At 40.8% G+C, this 15,343-nt stretch overlaps 1 protein-coding gene across 1 annotated transcript in view; it reads right to left on the reverse strand.

Annotated features, from left to right (window-relative positions):
* The window catches only part of GPR156 (G protein-coupled receptor 156), a 96,802-nt gene that overhangs the window by 15,304 nt on the left and 66,155 nt on the right, over positions 1 to 15,343 (reverse strand). The window contains exons 4-8 of the mRNA XM_037045582.1: positions 11,442 to 11,577; positions 11,075 to 11,185; positions 4,084 to 4,209; positions 2,797 to 2,892; positions 135 to 371 (exon numbers count right to left, since the gene is read on the reverse strand). Coding sequence (XP_036901477.1) covers positions 135 to 371; positions 2,797 to 2,892; positions 4,084 to 4,209; positions 11,075 to 11,185; positions 11,442 to 11,577 — 706 coding nt within the window. The remainder of the gene's footprint in view (positions 1 to 134; positions 372 to 2,796; positions 2,893 to 4,083; positions 4,210 to 11,074; positions 11,186 to 11,441; positions 11,578 to 15,343) is intronic.

Here is a 15,343-nt window from a genome sequence, read left to right on the forward strand (position 1 = left end):
CCAGGAACCCACCTTCCTTCTGACTCTCCAGTAAATGGTACCCCAAAGTCTTGCTAGAAAACACAGTGAGCAATTTATCATGTCCAGTAAATCCTCTGGAGAACTGGCCCTGCCAAACACTTCATAGGGCATACCTGGGGGATGAAGATGAGGCAGTTGATGGTGGTTGTGCAAACAAAGATTCCTCCGGACGTGAGGCCAAAGACCAGGTTGGGCCAGGAATGCAAGTATCTGGTGACCACAAAAAGTAGCCCAGCAGCCAGCACCACAAGGTTGACTCCAACCATGATGGTTAAAGACTGATTCACAGGAGGAGAGCTGACGTGGTCAGTCAGGCCAGCCAGGTAGGCACCATAGAGCAGCAGCAGACCCTGGAAGCAGAGGGAAGAACCAGAGGCTAGGGAAGTGGAATAACAGACTTGGGGTCAAAGAGCAGGAGGGTAGGGACCATTTAAAATAAGCATTATAATACCAACCTTACAGGGTTGCTATGAGGATATACTCAGACACATGAGGACTCTTAGGTGGCTTTAGGACGGCCCCTTACACCTAATAGGTGCTTGATGTTATTTTCCTCTCCCGCACTGAGAAGGAGTTTATCAGAGGTTGGCAAGACAGGCCCCTGCTGGAACGAGGCACAGGACACAATGGTCTGGGTGGGTGGGAGCCTTATAGAAAGGGCTCTGCGTGCTAGGCGGGCAGTGGGTGCATCATGCTGCTGGTGGTAAGGGCTGCCATGTCCTCTATGTGGTTTTGCACTGCATGAAGCCGAGGGCCTCGTGGAAACTGAAATAGCCCTGTAGTCTGCTTTTCAAGCCCTGTGCTGCTGGCAGGAGCAATGCCCTGAAGAAGGGGATCTTTTTTCTAATTTTCCCAAAGGCACCATCTGCTTGCCAAGCCCTGCACCTGCAAGATTGCATCTGCCCAAAAGGGATGCCTCTTTCTAATTTACACAAAGGATCTCTACAGGCTAGAGTGGCTCTGTGCCAGGGGGTGTTTATGGGAGATAAAGAGTGGAAACAGAGGAGAACAAAGGCAGACCGGGACCTAGAGGAGGCTGTGGGGCAGGCACAGGCAGCAAAGGCTCCATCTATACCTTCACCCTCCTGGTGACACTCCTGGCCCCTACCATCAGGAATCCAGGGCCCTATTCTTTCCCTTTCTCCATGAATATAAACCTGCTCTCATGTTTCTCATTTGTACTAAGGAGAAAAATGACTCACAGTATCTTAAAGAACTACATTTAAACAGAAATCAAAATTTTAATCAATAATACATAATATCGATTGTATCCCATATTGATTCAACATATGTTCCCTTAACTGTATGCAAGGTGTCATGCTAGGTGCAGGGCAGGAAACAGTGCTTTGAAGAGAAATGAGTCACGGTCCTGCCTTTCAAGGAGCTCAGTCTGGTGGGAGATTGAAGGCAAGACACAAAGGTCTGCGTTTTATAACTGAATCTGAAGATGCCATGGGGATGAGGTTGCATGGGGACCACAGGGATTCAAAGGGAGAACTAACAATGAACAGGTATCAGAGGACCTCTGCCAGTGACGCTGAAATCCCCCACCCAACAGCTCCACCTGCAGGGACTGCCCTATTGACACTTTTTGGGAGGACTGACTGCCTAAAGTGAAAAGGTCATCATGGCAGAGATGCCTTCTGGGTGCCCCCAATGTCCAGTGGCCCAACGGGGGCCTGACGTGCCACCCTGAGACCTTCCATGGTTGGAAGATACACCATACACAAGTCAGGAGGCCCGGCGGACCTGACTTTTGGGTAACTGATGCCATCAGGTGGCATTTGGAAGAGTTGGGTTTTTGGTAACTTAATTGAAGGTGAATGAAATTAACTCTATGGTTGTGAATGTTGACATCTGGTTCTACTAAAAGATTTTAATTCCATTAAAATTCTTGCCCAATGGGAATAAGATATTGATAGAGCTCCTATATATCGATGGTCCATGCTTGAGTGAATCACATACACTTTTATGTCATTCGCCTTCACTACAAAGAAGTATGGGGTAGTGGGAAGTTGACAGACTCAGGTGGGGGCTTCTGGAACTTAAGTTTAGCTTTGGAGACCATGTATTTCTATTAAAACTCCTACTCTGCCAGTAATCAGTCAACCAGGCCTTTCTGTGCTGATAATTGACAGGCAGCCTCCTGCCACGCAGGGCTTGCCTCATTCATTGAAACAGGCCTGTCCTGTGCTCCCTAGAGTGAGATTCTCTGTCCCTTTAAGCTGAAAACCAGCTAATTGGACAGCTGGTTCTAAGGACCTCCTTTAATGCCCTGTGTAGGTATCCTGTACCATTTAACAGAGACAAATGAGTCTAATGATGGAGATTTAGTGCAGAAGACACTTGAGGCAGCTGAAATCACTTAAAGGACGCACAAATGTCATCATCTTAGGGCCAGCTCTGTTTCCAGACACAGTGAGAAAGGTAGGTGGATGAATGGCAGCAGGACACCTCGACACAAATCTTCCTTGCAGGGATTTGGGAAGAAAACTGATATTGCCAAATCAACTTAAAAAATTAGACCAAGAAATGGGAGAAACACTGGGTGAATTCCACATGATTTGGGGGAGGACAAAATGATGGAGTGCAAAGAGTTGAAGCAGTGACTCTGCCCAAAGTAGACAAATAATAAGGGTCATGGCTTTCAGATTTATGTATCAGCAGAGGCCTTCCCTGATTTCAAGGTCCTTTGCAGGAATCACCTCATTAATTTCTTCTTTACACCCATTTTGTTGTTGACAGACCATATCCCAAGGAGATGCGGTTACCAACCTTGCATCCCAAAACGAGAGCAATCCACACGTCAGAGTACCGGGAAGCACAGAAGTGTGTGCTGGTCAGCAAGCAGGACACTTCTCTCCCTGTCACCTAGGAGGGACACAAAGTAAGGGCTGAGGGCACCCACAATTATAAGGAACACACGGCAGACCCTTGTGAAGACCCTTGAGCAGGAGCTCCTCTACAGCTTATATATTACCCCCTGATGTGTAAAAGCTGTAAAATTCAGTTGACTCCATTAGATAGATAAGAGTGACTGTTAGTTGGAGGAAAAGATGATAAAGTTGGGCTGACATGTGGACGTTTGGTGGCAGCAGGGCTTACACCCTCTGCTGTGTGCTTTGCGACTTAGATGATTCACATTGGTGCACCAGCAAAATCGCAATTTACAAATTTCACACCATGGTCGGGCTGTTTGTTAACAGTGAAAACCTTACATATTAAATCTGCATCGTCAAGATTCCACTGTATTCCTCAGCCTCTTGTGAGGCTGTAGAAATACTATTTCCTCTTAATTGAACACTATGTACCAGGCACAGTTCACTTCATCTACATTCTTTTTACTACCAAAGCCCTAAGAAACAGGTGATATTATCTCCACTTTGCTTGTGAGGAAACAGAGACTTAGAGAGGTTAAATGACTTTCCCAAGGTCACATGGCTAGAAGGTGATAGAGCTTGGATTGGAACCAGAGTTAACTGACTCAAAAGATGACCTCAAAATACTTTTTTTAATCTCCTAACACTAAAGGCAGGGGTATCAGACTCATTTTCACCGGGAGCCACATCAGCCTCGCAGTTGCCTTCAAAGGGCCAAAATAATTTTAGGACTGTATAAATGTAACTACTCCTTAACTGTTAAGGAGTTGAAATTACATTCAGCCCTTTGAAGGCAACTGCAAAGCTGATTTGGCCCGGGGTGAAAATGAGTTAGACACTCCTGACTTTAAAATGACTAAAAATGAGAAAGTTCTAATTTTTAATAATGTGGAAGCAGAGATCACTGCCAGACAGATTCCAGTGTGCGGACATCTCAGTGATGCAATTGGAGGATACCCGGGGCAGGAGGAGCAGTGGGAGTGGCAGCACACCTTGCAGGCAAGGGGCAAGGTCTTCACAGCAGCCACAGCTCCTGACTCTCCCTCCTTGGGTCACTTATCTCCTTGTTGGGAGGATGCCAACACAGTGTGTGCTACTGGGAGAATGGCCCCTATGTGTCCACAGAAGCCAGTCCCCCCAGTTCAGGAAAGAAACTGAATTCTCCAGGTACTGGGCTCCTCACCGTCATACTGACGCCGAGAATCTGGAGACACTGGATGGGATCAGTCAGGACCCACGTCATGAGCAGGATCACATCAGCTATCACCAGGGCTGCCACCAACCCCAGTAGCTGCAGGTCTTTGATTATCTGAAAAACAGTCAAGGTCATAATTTTCCTTAGCTCAGTGGCTATACAGGGGCTAGATAGAGTGCCCTACATGTTCCGAGCTATAGACTCCAGGGTTAGCTCTCCCAAAAGCTTTAATCCAGCCATCAAATGTGAAAGAGACACTAAATATGTACAATGATTTCTGTATCACTGTAAATTGACAGCATTACAATGGATACCATTAAACATTTCCATTTGTTTGTATATTCTATATCCTGCCTTTTCCTATAAAGAAGTCAAGGGTTTTATAAAATAAATACTGTATTATTTCTAGATATGTATGTATGGGCAACTAGAGCGATGGGGAGTTTTCACATAAAGCTATTAACGACCATTAACCTGTAAGATGGGATTGAGATCTGAGGGTGCTGGAAGAGGGATTGCTAACACTTTCTTTACCCTTATATGAATCACTGGACTTCATACAAAAAATGTGTTACTTTTGTGACTATAAAAAAAATTAAGAAAATATATATCCTGCAATAGGATAAAAAGTTGAAAAACATTCAGGAAAAGAGAATATAAAGAGAACTGTGATGAAGGTGCAGGTAAGTAGAGTATACAACATTCATGAATTAGGGCAGAAATGTGAGTCTGAGTTTTTGTCAACCAATGGAAAGAAAGGAGCACACCAGATACATGATGCACGGTGTTTGTAAGATAAAAACAAATTGGTTGCTTAATCAAACTGCTCAAAACCAGTGATAAAGAGCAGTTTGAAGCAACTAGCAAACCAAGATACATTATGCATAGAGAAACAAAGATAAGGAAGACATCAGATATCTCATCAGATACAAGACCAAGGGAGAAGACAGTGGAGAAAAACCTTTAATGTATTAAAAGTAAATAAGAAAACCACAACCTAGAATTCTATGTCCAGCAGAAAATACCTTTCTAAAACAAAGGTGGAATAAAGACCTTTTTGGATAAACAAAAGCTGAAAATTCAGCACTAGCATACTCACATGAGAACATTAAATATCCTCCAGCGAAAAGGAAAATAATATCAGAAGAATCCTGTCCAAGGAAAGTAAGAGCTCTGGAAATGTTTACTTCATGGAAAAATATGAAATTTATTTTTAGTTTCTAAATATCTTTAAAAGATAACTAATTTTAAATAATACAATTGTGTGGGGCTTATAACATATGTAAAAGTAAAAATAATAACACAAAAATTGAGAAGAGGAGAAATGGAAGCATACTACAGTAAAATACTAATAGTAGGTGAATGCAAATTACACAAGACTCTGCCAGAAACTGAAAAGGAGGGAATACTTCCCAATTCACCCTAAAAGGCTGGCACTACCCTGACACCAGAGCCAGAGGAAGATTTTTCAAGAAAACAAAATTAAAGAATGATATTACTTATGAACATAATATACACATTGTAAACAAAATAAACCAAACAATGCAAGAGGATAAACATCATGATCAAGTGGAGCTTGTCTCAGGAATTCAAGGTTGGTTTATGATCCTAAAATCATTTAATGTAATCCAACACATGAACAACTAAAAATGAAAAAATATATAATCATATCAACAGATACAGAAAATGCATTTCATAAAACCTAGTATCAATTCTTAATAAAAACTCTCAGCAATATAGGAGTAGAAGGGAGCTTCCCCAACTAAATAAAAGGCATCTATAATACAATTATAGCTAACATCATATTTCATTTTGAAAGACTTAATGTTTTCCCCATAAAATAAAGAACAACTCAAGAATGTCTGCTTTCAGCACTTCTATTGAACATTTTAGTATTGTTTCTGGCCAGTGCCATCATCATACAAGAGATTGGACAGAAACTGTCTTTATTCACAGATGATATGATAATCCATGTAGGAAATCTGATGGAATATATAAAAAAGCTACTAGAATTAATAAGTAGGTTAGTACAGTTTTCAGCAAACAAGATCAGCATACAAAAATCAATTGTATTTCTATGTATTAGCAACAAAAATTGGAAAGTGAAATAAAAAATAATACCATGTATAGGAGCATAAAAATATAGAACACTTAGAAATAAATATAATGAAAGATGTGACAGACTTTCACTAAAAAGTACAAAAAATTGCCCTGGCTGGTGTAGCTCAGTGGATTGAGCGCAGGTCTGCGAACCAGACGATGGCGGTTCGATTCCCAGTCAAGGCACATGCCTGGGTTGCAGGCCAATTCCTGGCAGGGGCCAGTTCCCAGCAGGGGATGCACGAGAAGCAACCATACATTGATGTTTCTCTTCCTCTCTCCTTCCCTTCCCCTCTAAAAATAAATAAATAAAATATATTTTTTAAAAAGTACAAAAAATTGCTGAGAGAAGATCTAAATAAATGGAGAACTATAACGTGTTCATGGATTAAAAGACAAAACATTGTTAAGAAGCCAACTCTCAAGAAACTTTTGGCCTAGATGGAGGCATAGGTAGATACACTTTGACTCTTTGCACAACCAAAAGGAGGACAACAACAAATTGAAAAACAAAAAATTACCAGAACTGGTCATTTTTTACCAGAAAATCAAACTGTATGGAAGTCCAACAGCCAAAAAGTTAAAAAAAGAAACATTTATCCAGACTGGTAGGAGAGGTAGAGAGGGGCAGCCAGGGTGGAGAGGATGGGCAGCAAGGCAGCAGCTGGAAGACCAGAAGGGTGAGTTGGCAGCCTGTGGACCAGGTGGTCCCACATTTGCATGCTGATAAACTGGGAGGAACAACTGGGGAGTGAGACAGACTGTACAATCCAGGGTTCCAGCATGGGGGAAAAAGAAGTCTCAAAACCTCTGGCTGTAAAAACCTGTGGGGATTGTTGGCAGTGGGAGAAACACCCAGCCTCACAGGACAGTTTGTGGGAGAGACCCACAGGGTCCTAGAATGTACACAAACCCACCCACTGAGGAATCAGCACCAGAAGGGCCAGATTTGCTTGTGGGTAGCAGGGGAAGTGACTGAAAGCTGTCCAAGACTGGAGGAAGTGGTATTGTTCCTTCTTGGACCCCTCCCCCATAGACAGCACCACAGTGCAGCAACATGGGTTGGCTCATCCTGGCCAATACCTAAGGCTCTTCCCCTTACAAGGTAACAGTTGCATAAAGACAAAGAAATATAGCTCAAATAAAAGAACAGATCAAGACTCCAAAAATATAACTAAGTGATGAAGAGACAGCCAGCCTGTAAGATGCAGAGTTCAAAACACTGATAATCAGGATGCTCACAGAAATGGTTGAGTGTGGTCGCAAAGTAGAGAAAAAAGTGAAGGCTATACAAAGTGAAGTAAAGAAAAATATACAGAAAATCAACAGTGACGGGAAGGAAACTGGGACTCAAATCAAAGATTTGAACCAAAAAGAAATAAATATTCAACCAAAACAGAATGAAGAAACAAGAATTCAAAAAAAAAATGAAGAAAGGCTTAGGAACCTCTGGGGCAACTTTAAACATTCCAACATCCAAATCATAGGGGTGCCAGAAGAAGAAGAGGAAGACCAAGTAGTTAAAAACTTAATTGAAAAAATAATGGAGGACAACTTCCCCAATCTGGTGAAGGAAATAGATTTCCAGGAAGTCCAGGAAGCTCAGAGAGTACCAAAGAAATTGGACCCAAGGAAGCACACACCAAGGCACATTATAATTACATTACCCAAGATTAAAGATAAGGAGAGAATCTGAAAAGCAGTAAGAGAAAAGGAGACAGTTATCTACAAAGGAGTTTCCATAAGGCTATCAGCTGATTTCTCAAAAGAAACTTTGCAGGCAAGAAGGGGCTGGAAAGAAGTACTCCAGCTCATGAAAGTCAAGGACTTACATCCAAGATTGCTCTCTCCAGCAAAGCTATCATTTGGAATGGCAGGGCAGATAAAGTGCTTCCCAGATGAGGTCAAGTTAAAGGAGTTCATCATCACCCAGCCCTTTTTATATGAAATGTTAAAGGGGCTTATGTAAGAAAAAGAAGATCAAAACTATGAACAGTAAAATGACAATAAACTCACAACTATCAACAACCAACCCTAGAAACACAAAAATGAACTATGCACACAAGTAGGCCAGGAACAGAATCACAGAAATGGAGATTACGTGGAGGGTTATGAGCAGGGAAGAATTGGGGAAAAGTTACAGGGAATAAGAAGCATAAATGGTAGATACAAAATAGACAGGGAGAAGTTAAGAATAGTACAGGAAATGGAGAAGCCAAAGAACTTATATGTACAAGCCATGGACAGGAAGTGAGGATGGAGATGCTGGTGGAAGGAAGGGTACAAGGCAGAGAAGAATAAGGGGAAGAAAAAAATGGAACAACTGTAATAGCATAATCAATAAAATATATACTTAACAAAAAAAGTCAACTCTCTATAATTTGGTCTATAAATTCAACACAATCTCATTAAAAATCCCAGTAGAATTTTGGCCAAAATTTGAAACTGATTTGAAAATCCATATGAGAATTCAGTAGACTTAAAATAGTCAAAACTATATTGAAAGAGAAGAACAAAGTTGGAGAACTAATATTTCCTGGTTCAAGATTTAATAGAAAGTTACAATAATCAAGATAATATGGTATTTGTGTCAAAATAAACTACATCAATGAGACAGAGTACAATTCAGAAATAGATCTGCTCATCTATGGACAAGTGATTTTCAACAAAGGTACAAAGTTAATTCACTGGAGAAAGGACAGTCTTTTCAAAGGATCTTGTGGGAACAATTGGATATCTATATGGAATCAAATGAACTTTGATCTACACAGCATACCATATTTAAAAATTAACTGAAAAATGGACCATAAGCCTAACTGAAAACTAAAACTCTTAAAATTTGTAGAACATAGGAGAAAACCTTTTGGGGCCATTGGTTAGGCAAAAGTTGCTTAGATTTGATATCAAAAACATGGTCAATAAAAAAATTAGAGAAAGTGAACTTCATCAAAATTAGAAACATCTTTTTGAAAGACACTCTTCAGAGAATAAGGGAGAAGCCACAGTCTTTGCAAATTCTTGAAGAAAATCTTTGCAAATCATATATCTGATAAAGGACTTGTATCTGGAATTTAAAAAAAAAGAATGATCAAAACTCAATAATAAACAACTAAACTTAAAAATGTGTGACAAATGAGCAGGTACTTCACCAATTAAGATATACAAGGTGTGGCAAAAGTAGGTTTACAGTTGTGAGTATGCAAAACACAGTTTATTCTTGTATTATTATTTATTAATCATTGCATTATTTTCCATATGAACAACTGTGAACCAACTTTTGCCCCACTCTGTATACATGTGAAAAGGTGCTCAACATTGCATCAGGGAAATGCAAATTGAATCACAGCGAGATACTATTACACACACCAATTAGAATGGCTAAAATGAAAAAAGACCAACCAACTCAAATGTTGCTAAGGGTGTGGAGGAAAGGGACTCTAAGATTCTGCTGGTGAGAATGGAACAATCAATCTGGAAAAGTCAGGCAATTTCTTAGAAAGTTAAACACATACCTACTATGTGATAAAACCATTCTACTCTTGGTTTTTTAGCCAAGTGAAATGAAAGCATATGTCAATGTTTGTATATGAATACATTCATAGCAGTTTTGTTTTTAATAGCCCCAAACCAGAAACAAACCCAAACACCCATCAACAGGATAAACAAACTGAAGTATGTCTACACATTGGAACAGCACTCAGCAGTAACGAGGAAAGAACCACTGAGGCACACAACAATATGTATGAATTTTAAAGTAACTACATCGAGAAAAAGAAGACAGACAGACCAAAAAAAGTACATACTGTATAATTCTAATCTATAAAATTCTGGAACATGCAAACTCATCTACAGTAACAGAAAGCAGATCAATGGTTGCCCGGGGACAGGGACAGAGGAAGTAAGGACTGGACATGAGAGGGAGATAAAGGTGTATGAGGAAGCTTTTGTGGATTATATACCAGATTTAATGAATGTACACATATGCCAAAACTTATGAAATCATACACTTTGAATATGTGCAGTTCATAGCATGACAACTATGCCTCAATAAGCTATTTTTAAAAAAGGAAATCCGTGTTCTAGGGGGATGAATAAACTTCTTATCCTTTAGGCTGTCTTCCTCATATGTGTGGGTATGCACAGCTGAGCTTTGAATATATTCACCATTATTCAATAATGTTTGCTAAAAAAACAAAAACAAAAAAGAACCAATCCAGGGAAGTAAACTCCCACTAAGAGAGATATTGGGTCTGGGCTGAGCCAAAAGACAAAGAGTTTGAGATTTGGGGCAGCTCTACCAGGGACCCTGATAAAAGGGGGAATGTGGTTAGTATGACATCTGATAACAGGGGCACGTAGGTGATCTGCTGCCACATAGCTTCTAGGGGGGATTCCACCTGCTGAATGGGTATCCTCTCCTGTGCTCACTGCTCCATGCCCATCTTTCTTAGTGCAGAGAGTGGCCTCCTATGTAGAAAAGAACTGGGCTCCATTGAGAACATAACTGCTTACACTTGCTAGAGCTTCTGTGTCCTCACTCTTCCTCCCTTCACTTTCAGCTCACACCTGTGCCAAGCAACAGTCTCTCTGGGCACCTCACGTTGGTGCCACACAGTGACCAGCTCACATCCCCAGGGCAGTAGCTAGGCCTGGGGTGCATTTGCAACAGAACCTATATTCAAAGACTTATCTCTCCAATAGCAGGGACACACAGCTTGGAGACTCAGGAGGCCACACGACTCCAAGGTTTGAAGTGAGGAGCAGGAACTTCAGACTAATGTAAAGGGGCCAGATCTAGAAATCTGGCAAAGCTTCTTGAGCTAATCAACAGTGACCCTTCCATCTGCAGTCAAGAGGCATGTACTTGCTGCATACTCACCACTCTCTTGTCTGGAACCCTCTGGGTAAACACCTTGTAGAGTCGCCAGCTCTTCCCCAGAATGGGTCCGAACACAAGGGAGGTCCCAATGCACAGCATGGACAGTCTAACCTACAGGTGGAGATGGACAGGAGCAAAAGGCATGAGAGGAGCCACTGTTATTCTGCACACATTCTGAACTGTGAAGCCTCAGTCCACACAGGCCATGGAATAGAAAGTGGACTTCACTGACAAAACATTCTAGTGATTGCCTCTGAAAGTGCCCACACCAAGGACAAAGGCAACTGCTACTCTCAGGAGCAGCTGATTTAAAACTCATCAAAACTTTGGCATTATACTTTTGAAAAACATCTAAGACTTCACCTACCTGAATGAGAGTTTCCATTGAGCTTCCCCCTGAAGCACCTCGATCCTGAATCCCAAAGAGGTAGGCACTACTATAAGTCAGAGAGCTGCCCAGTAAGGTCACGATATTCAGGTTGGGACTGGACATCTTCACAATCCTAGAGGGAGGCAGGAAAAAAGACAGTTACAGTCCTGACCCCACGCCCGGGGAGTGGACAGCGATTCACCACCAGCATCGTCTCCGGCACAGCCTCAGAGTGGAGAGCCATTGGGAAGAAACAGACTTTTAACTCTGTAAAATACTATCATGGCTTATTTAAACTTGTTTTCAAAGAGAACTAAATTCCGGCACTCCTTGCTTGCAAGTCTTTTAAAAGAAGGCTAACTTTTAAGAGTTAGGAGTTTTTCTTGAAGTTTGTGGTTGCTAAGAGACTGCTGTTTGCAGCCTAGTGAAGAAATACCCAGCAGGTAGATACCTAAACAGATACAGTTCGAAGCCTTTAGAAATGAGCTGTAAACTACTATTTGGAAAAAGGTTTGGGAATTTCTTCTCATACACTATTAATTTATTTGATAAGTAAACTGTCTTCTTGGCTCTGCCTGACTGAGAGAGAAAGGGGAATCAGGAATTGAAAGCAGGAAATACTGTAGGGGTCTTTTCCTGAGGAGTTTTAAGTAAGGTTACAGAGCAACTCAGGGATTAGAGGGTGGTATGGACAGTGAGGGTCTCAGAGAAACTCGGGACACCAACAGAGGCTCAGGACAAGGCAGATATGTGTGGATTCATTAACCTTAAGGGAAAACCAGGCTTAAGCTGCTTTTTTGTGTGTTTGTTTGCTTTTTGTTATGGATAACAATTGAGAACTAAAAGCAACTGGTAACAAGGAGGAATGTAATTGTATTTAAACTCTTTAGTCTAAATGGTGTATTTTACATAAGTGCAATATTTATACTGAGTCATATGATCATTATACTTAGTTATACTTTTATTTTTAATGATATCTGAGGAGAAAAGTATTGCTATGTATAAACCTAGATTACCTGGCTGATCACCTTAAAGTCCAGGGCCAAGGTAAAACCATCTGCTTAAGGCGGGCTATTTTAATGGCAGGCAAAATATCTAGGAGGCATTAAACTGTTGGCTAGTGCTGGATTTGCAAACACCGTAACTACCACTGGCCCAGCTTGAGTATTTCATGGCTAGTAGCATAACTACACCCACACACGTAAGAACACCAAAGCACTGCCCCAGGACGCTGGCCCCAAGAGTGGTCACCATAAGCCAGAGTCCAGCTGAACTTTCCCCTGTCTTGGAGCCAACACCTTGAGTGTTTTCCTCCTCTAAAGTGAAAACAACTTTCATGCGTTCCCCTTATAGAATGGGGATACTAATACCCCTCCCCCTCAGAGCTGTGAGGAGTTAATGAGGCATCACAGCAAGGCGTGTGGCATAGGCCCTGGCACATAGTAAGTGTACTGTCAACGGGAGCTGATGATATGATGAATCTCACCATCTTCCAGGATTTAGAACCTAGGAATCACCTTTCCTTCTCTTTGTTTATAACCTGCACCCTGTCAGCTGCCAATTTCTTTCACTTGTTTATTTTGAAATCTCTCTGAGTTTTCCCTTACTCTGTATTCTTGCTACCATGTTCATCCAAGATACAATCGTGTTAGGAGCAGTGGAAGTGGAGTCAGATGTGACAAATGGGAACCCTGGCTCTGCCTCTCACAGCTGTGCGACAATGGGCAAGTCGCGTAACTATTCTTGGTCCCTGTCTCCTCATGAGTAAAATGGAGATAATACCACCTTTCACGTACACCCCACAGGTTATTGCAAAGATCAAATGAGATGTGTGCCAAAACGCTTTGAAAACTCCAAGACAATGCAAAAATATTAATTTTTATATTTTACTGTAACCTTTAGCTCTCTGTAACACTCATTTTTCCCTGTCCCAATGCCTCTTGTACATTACTTTCAGACTTATTTTCTTAAAATACCACCATCATCAGTTAACAAGAAAGCTGCATGTATAAAGAATATTTTTATAGTGTTTATCATAAGTCTCCTGTGTCAAATTTAAGATCCAGTCAAATTTAAGATCCAACATCATCAGTCCCATGTCTTCAAATTGTGGACTCAGGGAGAGGAATCTTCCCTAGATTCTTTATCCCTTCCCATAAGAAGGAGACTATGTGGTGAATATTGACTCCTGAAATGAGAGCAATGCTAACCAGCAGCTCCACAAAACACCTGTTGAGAAGAGTAATACATCTGAGAGACCAGCGCCAACACTGATTCAGACAGGAGGGCACCGCTGAGCTGGGACGGGCCACGTGGTGCAGTCAGAAGTTCGGGCAGTGGTACTACTACTGGGTGGGCTCCTGCAAGACCAGTAACCGAGGCTGTTCCTCTCCATGGCCACCTACAAGCTCTTGCGCATGAGCAATAAACATCTGACAATGACCTCCTCACTCAGCAACATTCCAGGTTTCACGGTCTCACATCTGTGTGGCCTGACAGGTAGGTTTCTTTCTTCGTTCTTCATTCTGGACCCATTTTATTTGAACATCATTGTAAATCAGACCGCCCTTCATGTAATTTAGTACTGTATGAAATCCTGACATGGAACTCCTCCCCTTCCTAACTTCGGAGGAACTCAATTTAGTTATTTTGACAAAATACATATTACATAGTCTCCACATCTCAGAAGTTGATACAAATTCATGTTTCAAATGGACATATTATGGACTTGTATATGTATATTTCATAGTAAAACAATTTTACTGAGAACTTGCCTCAGAAAAAAAATGAAAGGGAAATGATTTACCTATTTTATGTGGCCATGGTAACACCTGTAAAGTCACTAAAAGTGAATCATCTCCAATTCAGTACACGAGTTATATATGCCTGGGGAATGTCTTTGATAGAAATTCAACCAGCAATGGCACTTATATTTTTCTGTTAAACTAAAAGATGAAAGTACATTTGCTGAATATTTTAATCAACTGCAACCCATAATTTCCACAAAGGAAAAAGATTTAAATATGTACTTAATTGTGAAGAGAAAGTCACATCTAGATTATTTGTGTCACATTTATGAAGATATAAAAGCTTGGACTGTGTTACCAGCAGTCAAAAATAAGATTTTTTTTTAACGGTTTACATAGTGATCTCATCATTTTCTTCATTTATTGATTGGCAATATAAAGCAAGGGTTCTCCTGATTTTTTTATTCTCAGGTAAGTTCTCAAAACCTAAGAGAAATATATCCATCTACATCTGCAGAACTTGTATGAACTTGGATTGTCATCTCAATAGTCTATAAAGAATTCAAATGTGTCAGTGACATCCACTGGGGTATAGGTATGATGTTTTAAAAATCATTATCAAATATTGGTTCCTGAATTTGGAAGTTTATTATTCTTAGAATTATGGAGGACTGATGGGTCATGCTATTGCTTCTTTTTAACAGAGGGTAGAGACGGAGCCTGGAAACATGACCTGCAGATGGGGCAGAGGGTGGTTCTTGGCTTGCTGCCACTATTAGTAAACTTCCTCATGTGTCACAGGCTTGTGCTTTCTACAATGCTCCATGGGTTGATATAAATAGTATCATTGAGCTGGAAACATATCTAAAACCAAACATGAATGTATTTGCAAAAAAAACAACATTGTAATACACAATAAAGGATAAATTGTGGAGATTTATTGAATTTCTTTTTCAATCCACTGGTTTTGATTTGTGCTGGAATAGGATTATAAATCTCTCTGATCTGGATCTGTTCTAAACAGCTTTATTGTAATTTTGTCTGGTGTTTCAGCAACTGTGATCATTTTTCTATCTTGCTTATTTCTAACCTATTAGGTTCAAATCTGAATCCAATTCAAATTCTGTACACCTCAAACTAGTATTTGTGTAA

This window comes from Sturnira hondurensis, unplaced genomic scaffold (assembly GCF_014824575.4).
Source record: "Sturnira hondurensis isolate 20B ecotype Veracruz unplaced genomic scaffold, ASM1482457v3 Scaffold0004338, whole genome shotgun sequence".
Taxonomy (NCBI): Eukaryota; Metazoa; Chordata; class Mammalia; order Chiroptera; family Phyllostomidae; genus Sturnira; species Sturnira hondurensis.